This window comes from Nasonia vitripennis, chromosome 2 (assembly GCF_009193385.2).
Source record: "Nasonia vitripennis strain AsymCx chromosome 2, Nvit_psr_1.1, whole genome shotgun sequence".
Classification (NCBI taxonomy): domain Eukaryota; kingdom Metazoa; phylum Arthropoda; class Insecta; order Hymenoptera; family Pteromalidae; genus Nasonia; species Nasonia vitripennis.
In genome coordinates this window covers 7,509,193-7,527,500 of record NC_045758.1, presented here as the reverse complement: position 1 = coordinate 7,527,500, position 18,308 = coordinate 7,509,193, and the positions used below count along the sequence as shown (strand labels likewise).

The 18,308-nt window shown below is 45.1% G+C and overlaps 1 protein-coding gene across 12 annotated transcripts in view; it reads left to right on the top strand.

Annotated features, from left to right (window-relative positions):
- LOC100118416 (trafficking kinesin-binding protein milt) overlaps positions 1-18,308 on the top strand; it is a 43,309-nt gene that overhangs the window by 17,676 nt on the left and 7,325 nt on the right. For 2 of the 12 annotated variants that reach the window (XM_031922969.2, XM_031922970.2), the window contains exon 2: positions 9,022-9,634. The exons of 6 other annotated variants lie outside the window; for them this stretch is intronic. In XM_031922969.2, the coding sequence (XP_031778829.1) occupies positions 9,166-9,634 (469 nt within the window). In that variant the 5' untranslated portion in view covers positions 9,022-9,165. Of the gene's footprint in view, positions 1-9,021; positions 9,635-12,701; positions 13,389-17,084; positions 18,101-18,308 lie in introns of those variants that run through there. 4 more of the 12 variants (XM_032596608.1, XM_032596611.1, XM_032596610.1 and 1 more) reach the window with 4 other exon arrangements.

Below are 18,308 nucleotides of genomic sequence, written 5' to 3'. Positions count from 1 at the left end.
GGAATCGTCGGATACCCGAATAACTGTTATTTTGAATCGCAAATTCAGTAACGCTACTCCGCTTTTTCTCAACTGCAAAATCACTGACGTAAGCAATCGACTTACTTTACTCCAGGGACAGAAAAAGACAATTAAACCAACTGACAGCTACACAAAACACGAACGACGCGAGATCGATAGTACATCTAAAAAAAAAGCTTACCCGTCATAATTAACGTCAAGGCGAATCTCTCGTATAACCGAAACTCCATTCAAGAGTAGTGTCATCCGTAATCAAAGTGAAAGAATCCAATAACGCGCTCTCTTACAACTCTCGGAATATCTTATGATCCAGTGCTGGCGCATACCGAAAAGAGAGTCGAAAGTGTGTGCTAGTAGCTGCGGAGCGAAGGTCAACGACGCGCGTGTTTCGGTTGATACTCTCGTGCCCGACGATGTGTATACGAATGTATATCCGGAGAAATAACACCGAAAGGATTGATTGATAATATACGGTGAGAGCGTGTGCCACCCGAGCGAACGTCGATATTCCAAGGGAGCGGCTGTATACTAGAAGCGTCTCCGGAGCCTCTCGTGTCTCGAGATACATATTATATTCATTCCGAGCGATAGCTGCGCGAGCTTTAAAGTTCGATCTTATACTTACGTCGCGCTTTTTCCTTATCTCGATGTGTGTGTGTGTGTGTGTGTGTGTGTGTGTGTGTGTGTGTGTGTGTGTCTTTTTACATCGAGTGTACGCGCTCGAGTCACTTAAGAAAATGGACTTTGGTGTTAAAGTGCCTTTCTCATCTCGCTCCGGAGCTTCGGAGTATTATAGGGTATCTCTTTAGGGATTTCGTGAGCAAGTTGAGAAGTTTATGGGTGCGCAGGTGTATCGACTCTTAAAATAATTCGATTGTATAAACGTGATGCAATAATAAGTATAGCGTGTATGTATATCGTTGAGGGGAAAACGTCTTTGAGTTTCGATTAGCTTATAGACGCTCTTATCGTGTTGACAGAAACATTATGGAAAAGTTCGTCGACATGTTTAGCAGACGAATTAACACTCGACGCTAATTGCTAAACTTGTACCGAGTAACTTTTTAATACTGTTTAAAACGCATTTATTAAAGTAATAATAGCCGATAGTTTTCATAGAAAAACTGATTACGAAAGCTTACACGTATCTCGTTGTCTAGCGTCATGCTTTTGTTATTCCAGAAATAACAGAAGAAAAAATTACTCAGCGCGCTTTCCACGATTTATATAAGCATAGCTTATTAGTACCTTAACTATCCCAGAATTTTTCTAGAATATTAATTTAAAAAATGTCTACATCGTGTAATTACCCCTCGAAAAACCTCGGACGACGATGTATTATAAAAATTCAAAATTAAACTTCCCGGCACACGAGTCGCGGACATTAGCATTGAAACTCCTAACAAAACCTCAGCTTTTTCAACGGTACGCTCGTCTAACTTCATTTTTCTTCCGTCATCCGTATGACGGAACGAGTATCAGAGTCTCGCCTAAAAAACATCACGCATGCATGGCGTTAATCGTAACGCTCTCGCAATTAGAACGTTCGCGGAAGAGCTTTTGTATCCATATATGCAAACTCTCGGGGCAAAGGCAGCTCGTTAAACTCATCCTTTTTATCGCTCGAACGGTTGCTTGAGAAAAATCACGTGTGTCGCGGAGAGACAGAATCTCAAAGGCCGCAAGACATTCCTCGAAAGTTTCTTCACGCGAGCCCTTTTTACAAAACACGGACGAGCTTTCTTTGCTCGGCGAGTTAACACTTCGCGCTTGTTATAGACTTGGAAAGAAACACGTCTAGCTTTATCTTTACAAGGCGATAAGCCGATATACGTCTTCGCGATGTCGATAAAACTACTTTCGAACTTTCTATATAGCTAGATTCTCTCGTAAATATTCCTCCGCTCGATTAAGAACGGACAATTGAATCTCGAAGTTCTCTCGGTCATATACTGTAGAGACAAACGATTAACCTCGACAGTCGCTCATAACTCCGTCACTATAAACGATCGCCGTAGTGAAAGGTCACTGCCGAGGTTGATGATGGATCGCCGCGTCTTTACATCCCGGCACCATCATTATACCGGAGCATACGTACGAAGCGCGCGCGCATCGATCAATAAAAGCCGCCTCGAGCTATCCGAATCTCGATAAGCCATTAGCGAATAGCTCGTTATCCGGGTCAGAGGAGCATACGTTTTCTTCTCAACCCTATTCCTTCTCGCGACTCTACGTTGCGGCAAGAGAGAGCTTTCGCGGCGATGATCATCTGCTCTCGGCGATGAGTAATGCCCCGGAGTGTTTCGTAATTGGCTGCGCGCGCTGATGGAATAAATTCGAGCTCTGCTCTGGTTCACGCGTCAAAGACGTTGCTTATTGGTAGAGAGGATTGATTCTTGCTTTTTGCATATGAATTTTTAATTAGGACACGGATCGACGTCCCGCAGTCAATGAACTCGAAGCTGATCACTCGCCAATTTGGCCTTTGTTCCCGAATATCGCGAGAATTTAGCGAACTCTTTGTTAGCGCTGAGTCATCCTGATCCCACGCAAACTAGGTCTCTGCATCCTATACGCCGAGAATAAGAGTCGAAATTCGAAACTTTAAAGGACTTCCGGAAATGAAAGTCACTCGTGAAAAATTTCTTCTCTTTCGGAGAAAAAACTCGCGGATGTAATGCTGAGAAGCGAAAGAAAGCCACATGTTTCGCGCAAGTTAAATTAAGTCGACGACCGCTCGACTTTCGGCCTCTCTCTCTCTCTCTCTCTCTCTCTCTCTCTCTCTCTCTCTCTCTCTATCTATCTATCTTTCTAGCTTCTCTAACTCGTACTTCGTGTGGGCCACGTCGCGGAGGAGTTTATTTTTGTTCGTTTCGACTGAAATAATCAGCGGAATCGGGCGCGTATAGTGCCGAGGCAAATTAGACCTTTGCGTTTCTAATTTCACACCCTGGAGGATTTAGTGTATGGGCTTTTCGTTTTGTGGGTAGTTAGCTGGATTCCATGGCTGTTCGATTAAAATAGTTACGCGTTAATCCTCGCTAATTGAGCTTCTTACCCCACTGTTTGTTTAAATTTAGAGTCGACTCGCGTCTAATTATACGTTTCTGCTTTATTCCAATAGATCGTTCCGATCGGACACGTGCTTCGAAGTGGCTATAAATAATAATCGCTATGATATAACCTTCCTTAAAACTGGACGAGCATGCAATCGATAAGCTGAGTATTAAAAATATCCAGAACATTCGGTTGAACCTTCAAAACCGGACTGAAAATCTGAAGCAACGGTCGAGAGATTTTCATAAAAAAAAAAGAAAAGAAAAACGATCGCGCGATTGCCAAGCGGCCGCGGCTCTATCCTCCGATAAGCCGGAAAATGACCGCGCGTCTTTACAATACTTGTAATTCGCCGTTGCCGCTGAGATAACGTGAAAAACTAACTGACGACAATCGCCTTTTCGGCCAAATGCTACTCAACTGCCTTCGTCGACACACACACGCGCGAAGACTTACGTAAACACCAGACTCGTCGATTTCGTGCACGTATAAACAGAAGAGCTTATTTTTTTTCTTCAATTTGAAGTATCGGCCTCGATTATCGTGTGTCGGTTTGCCTTTCTGCACGAGTTAGTTGGTTCTGTAAACTCGCGGAGGAGCTATTTGGGGCTGCGTGACGGAAGTTGGAATTAGCGCATGAGTCTGTGGGTGTAGCTTCGCCCGCGTATGTGTGTGTATAAGGTCGTCCGAGGCGGAGAAGAATTTTCTTGAAGCGCGGCGATCTTTTGTACGTGCATCGATGCACCTGAGCTGGTGTACTAGTTTTTTCAGTGTTTCGATTGCAGTATCGGCCGAATTTTTTGTTCTTTCGATACACGGCGTTATCAATAAAAATACACGACGGTAGACATTTGTTTCAATTGTGTATCGTCTACAGCTCTCATCGCGACATACTCATCGAGTATTTTTATTTGCGAAATGACAACCGTTGTTTATCGTCGATACAGCTTTTTTATCTAATCAAGATGGCAGAATTGCGTATAGCGTTATACGAACGAAACTTTTCGCGCTGAATAATATTTCTAATTGAAAGAGCATCGCAATATCCACGTCTCGTCTTCGCGGACAGACAAATTTACATTTCTAATGCACCCGATGCGCTTGTAATTTCAAATATAGCGGGAGCCGCCGTGTTTATGCACTAATAATAGATTCGATCATACCCGCGAAGCTGTACGAGCAAAGAACAAACTTTCGCGCCGCTACAGCTGATCCTCTCTATTTTTCCGTCCAGTAAGTGCTCTCGGCATCGCGAGCGTTTTGAAAATTTCACGCTCAGTCTCGTCTCCTCGCGAGAATTAATATTCAAATATATAAAGTAAAAGTAAAAGCCATGCTCGCTTAGTTAGCGGTGTAATTACAATTCAATTGCGCTTCAACGCGAATAACGAGTTTTTTTCGACGCGTTTGAATTTTCCCTGCAGCTAAGCGTTTAGATGGCAAATAATTCAATCAGTCCTGCGCACCTCTCGCTTCTTGAGTCGAACACGCACGCGCGCGGTATCATCATTAATTCACGCGCATTAATTTCTTTGCATAATCGAGTTACGCTCGTAATTTTTAATTGCAGCCTTTCGCATTATGATCCGCCGCCTTACAGGCTCAATTACGCATTGTAAGAAAAAAAAGGAATGCGAGACCACCTGCAGGTCTCGTACATCAGAGCGGCGTGTAACGCGAGCTTATTAAAACGATGAAATTCATGGCTGATAGTCGGTTATCGAATTACTACGCGCAATTATTTTGAAAGCGAGTACACTAGCTGCAAGGGAAAAAGAAGAAGCGACAAGGCGGAAGCCGTGTATGTGTGCGGAGGAAAGGAAGTCCCTCTCGAGGCTAGTGCAGTTCTATCTCTTTCTCTGCATATCGTTTTCGCCTTTATAATCCGAGCGCGCGCTGACAGGACATCTGACGCGGGAATAATTAGCCTTAGGACAGCCGGAGGCGGAGGAAGTATTCCGTCTTGCGTTTCCCGTGCACCTTTCTAGAGTTGGATGTGTTCGTGTATTTTTTTTTCACGTCGTTCTGAGCTCGAGACTAACGTGCGCGCTCGCCGCGGGTCTTATACGCTGTTTCGACACTCGTGATATGTGAGAGCGCGAGTCTCGCGGATGTAATGAGCGCATATATTATTTCGCGAGAAAATTTTTTCGTACCTCGATTATTGGAGCGGAAACCGTTATAAAAGTTTATGAAACGTTTAGTTCCGACTGTGTATTTGCGATGAAGTTTCGGAGAGTCGTTGAAATGTATATAACATGTAACAGCATCGCGGTCAACACGGCCCGTATATGGAGAAAATTCGCAATCGTATATCAAACGCGGATGCGGCGGCCTTCCACATACGCTACTTTTCACTCATCCCATCCTCGGATCGATTGTTCCCGCAGCACGAGTACAACACTTTTCATCTTCGATAAAATTCTAACAACGGCTTCTCGTTATACCACACCGCGAGATACCTCATCATAGAGGACTTTCTAAAATGCAAAAATGAAGGATGTTAATGCATTTCCGAATATGTGCTGCTTTTCCGCACGAATCGCTCCCTTGTGTAGAGACGCATCGTCTTCAGGAATACAGAGGAAAAGAAGAACTTGATACTCCAATTGGCGTCGACTGCATAAGTGCCCGCTGGCTATACTAGTGTATAGGAAAAAAGCAGCAGCAGATGGCTCGCTCCAATTAGCTCGAAACGCGCGCGTCTGCGAGAATCCATCGAGGAGCTTTCGCTAATTAACAATCGGCTTCACGACGTTTTTTTACGAACCAACGCGCGTAAGTGTATAAAAAGTGTATAGTGAGGCTGCGGAACTCGCTCGAGGGTTTTCGCGCGGCGAAATTGCTGGAATGAGAGAGAGAGAGAGAGAGAGAGAGAGAGAGAGAGAGAGAGAGAGAGATAGAGAGAGAGAGAGAGAGAGAGAGAGAGAGAGAGAGAGAGAGAGAGAGAGAGATAGAGAGAGAGAGAGAGAGAGAGAGAGAGAGATGATTTTAATTGACTGTTGCCTGCGTATAATCGTTGCGAGTGTTGAATGAAGGAAGCATGACAGTCTTATTTTCCGTATTGGATTGATTTAATAAGTAGAACTGGTTCAGAGAAGATCGCATTTTTATTGTTTTCCTTTGCTTTCTTTGGCCTCTCGTTAATATGGTTTATTTATGAATCGAAGTTTCGACAAAATGGATTCAATTAAGAGTCACACTTTCCTTCCCACGCTCCCTTGAAACGCATAATTTAATCTCCGCGCGTCACAGTCTTCCGCAGTTTAATTCAGATTTCTATCTCCGTCCGTCGGTTTTTTAATTTCACGAGAGTACTTTTATCGCTCCGATGACTCCAGGCGAACTTCGAGAAGTGCGAAGAAAAGGAAACTTCGCTCGCGGCGCGTTCTTGCGATCTCCGTATATTAAAATCAGACAAAATCGTTTCGATGGGAGTAGAAAATATATAAAAAGCCATCGCACCGCGACAGCGACTCGATTTCCGCATAGCTCGGCTTATAGCAGCAGCAACAACAGAGAGAAATTAAGCGAAAAAATAGCAACAATAGCATAATACTCCCGAGCGAAAGGCGTATTAAACACCTGATCCGCAGCGTGACACGTCTCTCTCTCCCCTTTGCACAGCCGTCAATCGCGCCGCAAGTCAGCCGGATCTTCAGCCATTAGTTACGCTTGCAGAGGCACACGCGTGCGGCACGGCTTTTGTAATGCAGTTATATTATAGCATGGAAGGCGCGACACGCATTGTTCGCAGCCAACCAGCTATCTCTCGTCACACAGGCTTTTTTCGTGACGTTATCGATTAGTCGCGTGCTCAGACTTTAAAGTTTACGGCTGCACTTTACGACTGCAGCGAGGAAGATATAGGAGGTTAGAGGATACATTGCAAAATAAAAGTTCATTTTCCGACCTGCGTACGCCGTGGAAAGGTTTAAGGAGGGATGACTCACGAGGTTTTTTATGCATCAGAGGGGGTTGATTGTTTCCACTTTGACGCTGTGTGCAGTGGTGAAGAGATGAAAACGGAGTGAATTAAAGAGGAGCGTCTCGAGAAGATTAAAGGGTAGAGAGTGAGGCGCGTTGCATTCGCTTTTTCTTTCATCGCTTATTTTTCTTTTTCTTCTCTTATACTCTTGTTTATCGTGCTATTCAGCGACGTAAAATTGTTTTTCCCTTATTAACTCGTCGCTTTACGATACGCAATAAAGTTTACTCGACTTTAAGTCAATTATTTCTCGTTAACGAATTCACCGAGCAGTTTTCTTCTGTAATTGATCGGAGAACTAGCGAAGCTTAGCGGTAAGACAGTACGTTAAATCGAGAACCTTTTTCTCTCTTCCCCTCGAGAGAGAAAGAGAGAGAGAGAGAGAGCGCCAAACAATTGCCCTCTCGTTAAAAGCAATTAAATCACACTCGAGCTTGTAACTTTTTCGGACACTGTAGTATCAAACGTCCGTCCGATAGACCACGAATCTTTCCTATCCCGCTCGCGGAGATCACTTTTTACCACCTTATCGGTCGATCGCTTCAATTTCGCTGCCTCCCAACATCGGCCAGTTCCGGCCAATTGATTTAACGACTATAGGATCTCGCCGGTGTATACACGCTCTGCCGAATAACTATCGTGAGACTAATGAGCCTCGAGCCTCAAGGTCGGCACTTCGCCAGTTGGTAGTGAGAGTCGAGCGCCTTTTTCTAATTAAATAATTGCGGGCTTGGCCGAGAACGCGAGACGAGATTCAGTGACCGCGAAGTGACGCGATTCCTGACTATACATAATCCTATGCGTGTGTATGTCTTTTTGTGCGCTCAGCAAGGCGCGTTTACCCTTGAAGGACTTTTTCAATGGCTATTTTCGGTGTGTGCGTATCGATTATGCATGTTTCGAGAGGTTATCGCGTTCACACATCGGTAAAAACGAGACTCTTAACAGAGCGCCTTTCATAGCTACTTTTAAATCTTTAATTTTTAATACGTTTCAATGCTCACAGAGCGAACTAAGAATACGTCATATTTACTTCCACATTAAAGAAAGTGCTGCTCCGCAAGTGTCACCGCAATTTCAATGTCAGAACCAGAAGAAGTAGAGGCATTCCCGAGTTCTATCTCCAGTCGCATCTATTGATTTCGCGTAAACTTCTCAATCTCCCTGCACCGATAAGTGAGTTTTCCGCAGTGTGTGTGCAGTGACTTCATCCGCGCAAACTTCGCGAGGAAAAGGCTGCACGTCTTCTGCGCGTTCGCGCAACTTTCATCTCGAGCTAGACAGGATTTATATTTCTTTGGAAAAGTTTGAGTTTCCGAATAGAAATAACCCGTCGGGTGAATCTCGCGGAGGAGCGAAAGCCGCGCGCGACCTCGAGGTCGAGGATATTCGCGAGATCGGAAATCGCACGCGCAGTCAGTGACACATCACGAGCCTCGGTGCGCGGAAACCAGCTTGCTGTAGTATTCTCGCGGCTAACTGGACTGTGAAATGGCGGATAATGCTGCGGGTTAGACGTGATATAGGGCTTTGTTTAACGTTAGCGTAATATGCGAGTAAGAGAGGCTTTTTAGTGGTACAGGTGCTATATTTTGGTTTGTGCTTTCTGCGGGGGGAAAGTTGTTGAATTTGAACGATCGAAAGAACGGTTTGTTGTACTGAGTTCGCTTTTCGTCTATTTGAGAATCTTTAAACTATCTTGACACACAAAAACTTTTTGGCTCTCCGCGTACGTCGTCGGGCCTGCGGCCAGAAAATATTTGGAACGCTGAGTTCATAGTCTTTTCCCACCCAAATTCTCGATAAAAGTCGTCAATTAATACCCGTCTCTCGAGACCGTAACGAGGGGCGCACACCATCAGCAAACGTTTTTGAAAATAATATCCTAAGAAACAGACTTGTTCCAACGTTCTCGTATAAAAAAAGATCAATAATTAAAATAAATGAATTCCCAGAATCAACGAACTTACGCGAGCAAAAAATAAGAGAAGGAAAAACAGTAACTGAGTGAGTGAAAAAGTGCCAGCCACGAATGCAACAAGCTCACCATCAGCAAGAACCAGCCCATCACCAGTCCGTCGACGTGCGACGATGTTGTCATGAACCCGCGCGACGACTCCACCGGTAGCAGCAGCAGCAGCACACCCGTACCGTCTCCTCGCCACCTGTCTCTCGGGCAGCGGTCTCGCTCGCCTCGACACCGCTATGGCGAGCGATCCTTCGACGCGCTCGGCCTCGATGTCTCGGGCTTCGGTCCGACCACGAACTCGACACCCGTGCGTTACAGCCGCGACGAACTCGAGGCGTCTCGACGCCGACGCTGGCAGCGCTCCGATAGCGAGTGCGAGCTCTGGGAGGACTATGGCGTGGTCGAGTTCCTCGAGCGAGGACTCGCCAGTCCCGATGACAGCACGCCCGAGGAGCGCGTCGAGGCGATGCGCGAGACCCTCGCCGAGACGGACATGCTCGAGACCGAGGGCAGCGTCACGGATTTTCTCTTCCACGTGGCGAGGACCAAATACGGGAAGGTCTACATCAGGGTCATCAGGACGTTGCTGCTCAACAGAGGTAGGGTATACTCTTATGGGGGCTGAGCGGGGTGGAGAGGGTTTATGGCTGCAGGGTCGAGGTCGACCCTCTCTTCGGGAAGCTGTAAAATTTTCTCGATACGGGCGGGATATACTCGCGTAAAAAGTAAGGGAGAACTGCGGAGGGTTTGCGTGCTCGACCTTTCGGTTCTTGATAGATATTGTTCATAGTTTTATTCCCGAGCTGTGAGGTTACTTATGGGCTTATCTTTTTGTGCTTTGTTCTAAAGCTTTCGTTTGCTATACGTTCTGTCGCAGACCCTTCTTCTCTTCCGCATTTATATAGGTATACGTTTCCGAGTCAAATACGTTTGAACTATTTTTGGTAGATTTACGCAGGATTAGAATACACGCGGCTAGCATAAATTCTTATGTGCAATTGAACAATCCCCTCACGGATGTTCGATAATTAGGCGCTTGACATGTAAAATACTCTCGCAGCAGAGAATTCAAAGCACGTAAAAGTGGAAAAAATTTCGTAAGATTGACTGTGATTGCAACCCAGCGACGCCTCATTATATCCGTACAGTATGCACGTAGTACTTTAACCATCGTACTTTCGCAACCACAGGCAATAATCACTCACACAGTTCCTCAAAATAACAGCAAAATCAGTATACACCAAATCTCATTATGGCCACAGATTCTCACAGCGTTCGCCATACATATTTTTAGCCCATATTCGATCGATACACCTCGTTCGCATAGTATAAAATAAAGCGTTCACCTATTTATAGACTTATAGGTACTCATTTGCATGGCGCAGAATCGGTAATCCGATATAATTGCGCGATTAGACGCGACACACTCCGCTTACTCGAAACAATAGGCTCGCGCGCGCGCAGCTATCCGATAACGATCCATTACCGGCGGACATGCTCATACGCGCGCGAGAAATCTACCTGCAAATGAACTGTGTCTCTCTTACACTGGAATACAGTCGCGTGCTCGCGCACTCGTCGCACTCGCTTAGCCACGTTGCAGCGGCTGATATGCTAAATTACCCCGGATTCTCCTCTCCCATAACAGCACACCGTGATTGTCTCATCGAAGTGTACCGTTTCCGCCGAAGAACGTCGCTGATAATGCGGCGTTATTAAAACGGCTAATTCTCATGTATTACGCGTTGTTACGATGCTGCCAGGTAGAAACGCGCTTCTTTTGTACGGACTCGCATAATTGCCTATACGTTATACATTTAAGTCTGACAGGGTATTATACGCTTTATTTTAAGGAATACGCGGGGAAAATGGCTCTTCTTGGGTATATTACCACTATACTTTGCATGCGCGTTTCGCTGTGAAGTTCCGTGTGCAATTAGCCGGCGAGTTTCTCGTGTGTGCCAGTTATGTACTTGGAAAAAAAAATGTACTTTGCTCCGATCGACCGTATTTCGCATAATCTAGGCGACACATTTTCTTTGACTTTACCGTCAACCCGCATACACATATTCGCGTGAAAATTTTACCGCTTCAAAGCACCGGTGCAGCATCAAAACCGAGATACGTATAATACACGCCATGTGAATCCCTGACTGAAAAAAATACACGTCTCCGTCAAAGTCGCGCAATAAAAGCGAAATAATGCGTCGCAGTGCCGTAGGCGGGATTATCCTCTCCGTTTCGCTTTCCAGCCGCTCGTATATGAAACAGCGCGCGAATTTATCGTTTGACAAGACTAACGCGATAAGACGAGAGAGAAAGAGAAGCGTCGTTGTGTCGGCGAGTGAAGGGCGGCGAGTGAACAAGGGCACGAGTCAAAGCCGGGATTCCACGTCGAGGTGGCTCAACCTTCGATGTTGAGCTTGTGATGCGCCGCACCTGCACACTATATCTATGCAATTATGCGCGCTTGAGAGTCATTGCTCTTCGGGTTCACTTTGACGCGTTGATTGCCTACACCATCATTTAAAAAGAACGAGATCGTTTATACACAGTGTGTATAGGTAATTGGGCTTTTTAGTTTGAGTAGAGCTGTTAAGAGGATAATTGCGTGCTTATATCGCTCTTGGGAATCGACAATTTGGAGCTTTTGTCAGACCGGTTGGAAGACAATTTGGCGATAAGTTATTGTTTATGCAATTTTCGGACTGGTTTTGTACGCGCTTCTTGCGATACGCAGTGTGATAGCACCAGGGAATATACTTATAATGTACGAGGTATTGTTCGAATAAAATATATTTCTCGCTTTGCGACTGGATAACAAGCTTTATGACTGCGTCACGAACAGAGGGGGTATTTTATAACGTGTTATGTCACCGCTCGACATTATGCAAGCATATCGATAATACCGTTAAATTCATTTGAATTGCCTTCAGTCGCCTTTCATTGAATTCTTGAGAAGACGAATGAGACACGTACATCGAATTTAACTAATGAAGCGTTGTTGCTATACGCCTTTAGATTAATTGAAAACCAATGACAACTGTGGAAGTAATGATTTTGGGGTGTGGAGAAAGGATCGATAAGGCTTCTAAGACATTCGCATCCGCAATTAAAAGCGAATTAGGACCAAATATTACATGTACTATCTTCCAAACGACACACGCGAACGCGAGTCTCGTCATTGCAAAAGCCCTGGAGTCCCCTTAATATTATACTACACACAATCCCCGGAGACTCGTGTGTTACAATTTCACGTGTTGGCGCATCATATTCCCCTCTCTGAATTTGGCGATCCCGTCGACATCGATAAAACAATATTAGCTCAAAAAGTAAAAAGCACGACACATTCGCCGCAAAAGAAGAGTACTCGTCTACAGAATACAACTAAGACGCTGCTATTAAATCTCCCTCAGCCATCAGAAAGTGTGCAGCATCCCTCTCGAGACATCACGTCCTCTACGAATAATAGCGTCGCGGGGGGAGAGCAGAGACACAGAGGAGAGTCAGAGAAAAACGAGCTCACCGAGCCTGATTCCAAAGTGCATCGCAGCAGCTTGCAATAGTCTGCAATGTTCAGCGCTCGAAACTCGCGGGCTCCGCGAGTTTGCGCGTTCGCAGCTCTCCCTACTACCACTGCCGTACCACAACGCTCCCACTCGCAGCGCGGTTCGCTCTCTGCTGTACCCGAGACGTGTTGGTATGAGCCACACAGTCTGCACAGCACAATGGGCACGGTAGTGCTCTACTCTGCTCCCCCTCGACAACATGGCGGATCGATCAGTCGCGGCGAGTGTCAGTCTGCCGTTGCCGCCGCATCAGTCTAATAACGCGCCAGCAGCCTTCCAGCAAGCATCAGCCTCTAACCTCAAGTCGTCCAACAACAGATAGCCGAGCCAGCGTATTCGCCTACTTTGTGATATACAAACGTCCTGTGTGTCCGACTTTTTCTAATAACACGCCTTCAAACTCGCCGAGGAACTGCTCTGCAGCAGCTTTCGACGCAGACGCGAAGAGCTTGTGCATATAGTGCTGCATCGTGTCGAGAGTTCGCCTGCACTTGCGTCCGAATCCTGTGTGTGTGTATCTCTGTATTCGAGCTTGACGAAAGCTTTCCCGTGCCTTTGTTTTACGTTATACGCAGAGACGTCGTGCGTGTGACATCATCGTGATTCCGTCGTCTAAAACAGTGCGCACAGTGACTAGCTGATGTAAGAACGCCGGAGGAGGGTGTAGCCGCGTGCTGAGCAATACCACCCCCTCGAGGAGGAGGAGGACGGATCCACACATACACACCTGCATACACACCTGGGCTGTGCCTACTCGCGCTTCTGCGGATTTTCGTGCTCAATGGTAATGCGTGCGAGTGCAGTATCATCTCAGAGATGAGTTGCCTCGAGTTGAGGACGGAAATAGAAGCGGCTTTTGTGAGTTTGTGGCTTGCCGAGGGATGAATGAGGGATTTTTCAGAGGAGTTAACCCTTCCGGGCAAAGCTTTCAATTTTACGATGAGCTTCAATAGTTTTATCCTTTCGCTATGCTGTGCTTCAAAAGCGCTTAATTTTTGTATCTCCCGAGAATTATCGAGCTTGCAACAAATCCTTGCGAATTGCATAACGCGTCCACTCAGGTAACCTATTTACCTCCGAATCAAACAACGACACGAGCTTTTTCTCAAAGTCTTGCGTTATATTTACCTCGCAAATCAAGCATCGAAGCCCCACTTTTCGAATCAAATTCAAAACCGAGAACCAAAACAAAGTCACCGAAACACAACAAACAAAACCCTCTGAAGCGTCCCTCTATCATCAGATCGGCAAGCGGTATACACGATACACACATCCAGTGAAAAGTATACCCGTTGTCAAAGCGATTGTCAACGCCTGCAGACAAAAGAAAAAAGAAACAGCCGAAGGGAGTCGGGGACCAGACAGACATGGCGGAGCCGGTGCTCAGGGGGTGCGGAACGTCGAACATAACGCGTGTCAGCCGTGTCATGCGCCTGCGCGCCGCCTCTGTTTTTTGCGATTGCGCGAAGGCCGATGAGAATATACACCGCTTGCGCAACGAGCCGCGAGCGTTAATTCACATAGCCGCCTACTACTATGCGGCGGCTTTTGAACAAACTCTCGAGAATTTCGCCCGAGGTGGATTATCGTTGCAGGCTGTTGGTACACGGTGTAGGAGGACTTCTTTAAAAGCATTATATGTATGAAGAGAGAAAGTGCAGAGATTGTTTGCCGCGTGCGGGGGTAGCGTGTTGAGCAATTCGGCGGCCTGGGTTATTGCTATTTATATTATGTTCGCGGCTTTTCTGTACACGCCGCGAGATTTGGAAGATCGTGTTTCGATACTTTCACTCACGGCTGCCGTTATTCATCGGCGTATTGCAACTCGAGAGCTTTAAAAATTTCCGAGCTCGTTAGAAAGTACGTATCGAACTATTCTCGCAAAGCGGTTTTATGATCACTGTTATAAATTACAAAGATGAACAAGGGCAGCCGATGACAAGCGAGGCCTCCTTGCTTGTAATTATTGCAATCGCGACTCAATTAAGGCTCTCCGACGGTTCGCGAAATTCACGAATTATCGCAGACTCGACGCGGAAAACCGCCGCTGCTTACGCAACGCAGCGCAATGTGTATATAGCATGTCTAGAACGTTAGAGCGCGCTCTTTGCCGGTTTTTTTATACGCTCTCCTTGAAGCCGAATGCCGCCGCCGCGCGAGCGAGGATTTATCCGCGAGCGTCTGTTAGCTCTCTCAGGGATTTTTGCGGTTACGAGCTGACGAATTATTCCAGGCGCGTTTTGTTTGACGAATTTCTTGCCGGGAGACGAAGTTACGAGAGAAAAAGTAGGGGGGACTCGGTGACGATTTAATTGTTTTGGTTGGCTATTACGAGAGCAGCGTTATCAGATTGTGTGCAGCCTGTGGCATTGACACATGTTGCTTTTGTTTTACATTTTATATTGTTTTCGTTTATCATCAACATACGCCTCCACAATGGATTAAGTTATATCCTCGCGACCTTTCTGTTATCTGCATAATTCTTCTAAATCAGTTCTAAATCTACAAGCTTATATTAAATATCTCTTTTTTGGTATGCACAGTGTATAGCGCGTTCAATGCTAGCTGCTTGAATGACACACGATAGTCATAACAATTTTTTTTTCAAAACACGCGCCTTGTTTTTTTTATCTCGAAATTTTAAATACACTGCTGACGCGCCAACCGAAAAAATGATCAAAGCCTTACTGTCATCGAATCTTCGCACACTTCAGCCGTGTCTCTCGCCATACTCGAAACACAATACAAACGTGTCGAGTGCCCTACGAAACACACTTTACGGACGCCCCCAACGACTCTTATATTTATTCTCGAGTGGCATCGATTGGTTCTTCAAAAATAGTCATCCAGCTATAATAACAGGCTTACATCACGCGAGCGCGAATTTTCATAATCCGCCGAAATGCATGAGAAAAGCAAGAAACTCCAGTACCGAGAGTGCAACGAATCCTTCGTCGCGGTGTTCACACGCGGATGTGCGCGACGACGATGTGACGTCATAATGACCGGACATCAGACGTAAAGGCTCTCCTTCTATATTCCGACTTTTTTACGCAATCAAAGCGAGGAGTCTTGGGTCTATTCGCCGTCGAGCGATCGATGAAACCTTAATGACTTTGGCTAAAGTCGTGTCGTAGAGCGCTTATATCCCGAAACTCCCAAGGCGCCGTCGTTGTATTATACGTTTGTATCTTATTGCCGAGCTTTGATTTTTGTGTATCAAGCAAGAGATGTCAAAGTTGAATAATCATATCTAGGAATACCTATCGAGTAGATGCAATCGGGAGATCTAGATAGGAGCGAAATTCACTTTGAGTTAGAGGATAGAAGTTACGAGTGAAAAGTTTTCGTTGGCGATGGATTTGTATAATTAATCAAGTTTCTGAAGTGGCTCGAAAAAAACTTTTGTTTACTCACACTGTATAACATATTCTGTTTACGTGGACTTCTCATTAACGACACTTTGCTCGAGCTTGTCTTGAAATAAATATTTCGAAAATTATGAGTAACGATAAAACATCATTACTCTTAATTTCTTCTTTCGCTATTCCTTAGTTTCAAATTATAACAAAAGGCTTTTTTCGATTCATCAAGCGCTGATCCATACGACTAACCTCGCAACGCATTCATGCATATAAAGACACATCGATACGAAAGCAACTATGCGCAGCCTTGCGATGGACGGCCAGTCGACGAACTCGAAGCAATGCGATATAGGTGTATAAGACAACTCGTCGGTCCGGCTCTCTTGTGGCGTTGTTTTTCTTCACTCCGACGGCCGGATGCGCGAGACAGTGCATAAGCATCTAAGTACGCGGACTGCAGCAATACGAAGATGATGCGGCGTTTTAGGTGTTGACATAAGGGGAAACGGAGGGTTTAGTTTTGACACGCTTGTCGAGGGAAGTGGAGGATAAGCAGTACAAATAGGAGAACGAAAAATGAAATCGCTCGGCGGCAAGGCAAAAAATTGCCTTTTGAGATGTAATGTTTGTTTTTTGCTCAGAACGAATTCAAAGGCGTGCATTCTGACTTGAATATTTATATATTCGAGACACGTGCCGAACATGCGGAATGAACTTAGCCATGCACGTCATGTGTACTTGCAAATGCAAATATTGATTTTTGTCAAATCGTTCGGTGGAAGAAAATATAAGCAGTGGAATACATTTTTCAGAGATAGATAGAGAGATTTTTTTACGTTTGAAAAAAAATGTTATTAACGCCCGCGTGGTTGCAAGAACTGAAACAATAGCCTTTTTATGCTTTTAGAAAATCCATGAAACTGCAATAGAGCAGTAAGTCAATAGCTCTACTCTAATCGAATAATGTTTTTTACTGTTGTCGCAGCGTACTAGCGCCGCTTTGACTACCTATACTTTTCACAAATGTGTCTTAGAACGAATGATGAATGACTCAGCTTGATAGTTTAAGTTAATTTAATAAATTCATTCATTTATCTAATTTGTCTTTTGAACAGTCGATGTTTATGAAGAGTGATTTGTTGCTCGTCATGCGCGAGCATCGTTATACACGACGAAGTAAGGAAATGAAGTTGCATTAAAAGTGCAGATAATAAAAGTCTCAATTCGTCACTAACTCAAAGTGTGCTCAAAAACAAAGAGATGCAACTGCCAAGTATAATAAATCAGAATTGAAACAAAAAAAAATTCTGAAACCTCAGAAAAATCCATTCGATAGTTGTTGGAAAAAGTGTGCGTTGAAAAAGATATACGATAATGACTTGAAAAAAAAACTTAAATGGAAAAAGGCATTGAAGAAACTGAAGATTGGATAACAGTTTGGTTTTACAACAGGATGTGAAACACATCGTACGTCAAACCGTAAAACAATATGATAACGATCGAGCATGAGCACTATTTATTGCTTCGAGACCGACATTTTCATTCAACACGAGCTGTAATTTAATTTTGCACGTTCGAAATTGAAAATGAATCAAAATAAATAGTTACTCTCTTGCGAGCAAAACAAAAATAATAGTGCAACCTCCTCGCTAAAAGCATATCTCCATGATAAATCGCTAGTAACGTGAACCATCTGAATTCAAAAGTGCAAAAACAGAAACACTTCCACACGTTCGCTCGAGGCTGGAGGACAATCTAATAATCCGCGCGGAGTCGTCGTCGACGCTCAGCGTCGTCAAGGAGTACTCATCGGAACAGCTGCTGCGGCGGCAGGCCGAGGAGGCCTGTCTGGAGAAAGGTATCCTGGAGTCACGTCAGCGCAATGTCGACGAGGACTGCATCACCGGCAGCCTGGAGCAAGACGACGATGACGACCCGTACGAGTACGACGAAGACATACCGAGGACCGAAGCGGAGGTGCATCGCGCCACGGGACTGCTACAGTTGTCCTTGTCGTCGAGTAGTCAGTCCTCGGGGACCGATAATGTCTCGCAACTGTGGACATGCCAGAGTTGTGGCGGTGGACCCAGTACCCCCATCTTCGTGCTGAGCTCGCCTGGAAATACACCCTGTATTATTTATTCTCATTATGTTTTGTGCGAGGAGGCAGATTTTGCTTTTTCTGTGAGAAACTTTTGCACTGCGTTTTCGTTCTTACTGAGATAGTGTACTCGGAGTAGTTGATTGCTGTAGTGACTAATGTTGTTTTTAAACTGAATTGGAGTTTAAAATTTTTTTTTTAATTTACAATCGTTATTTGAAATATACAATCTAGATTC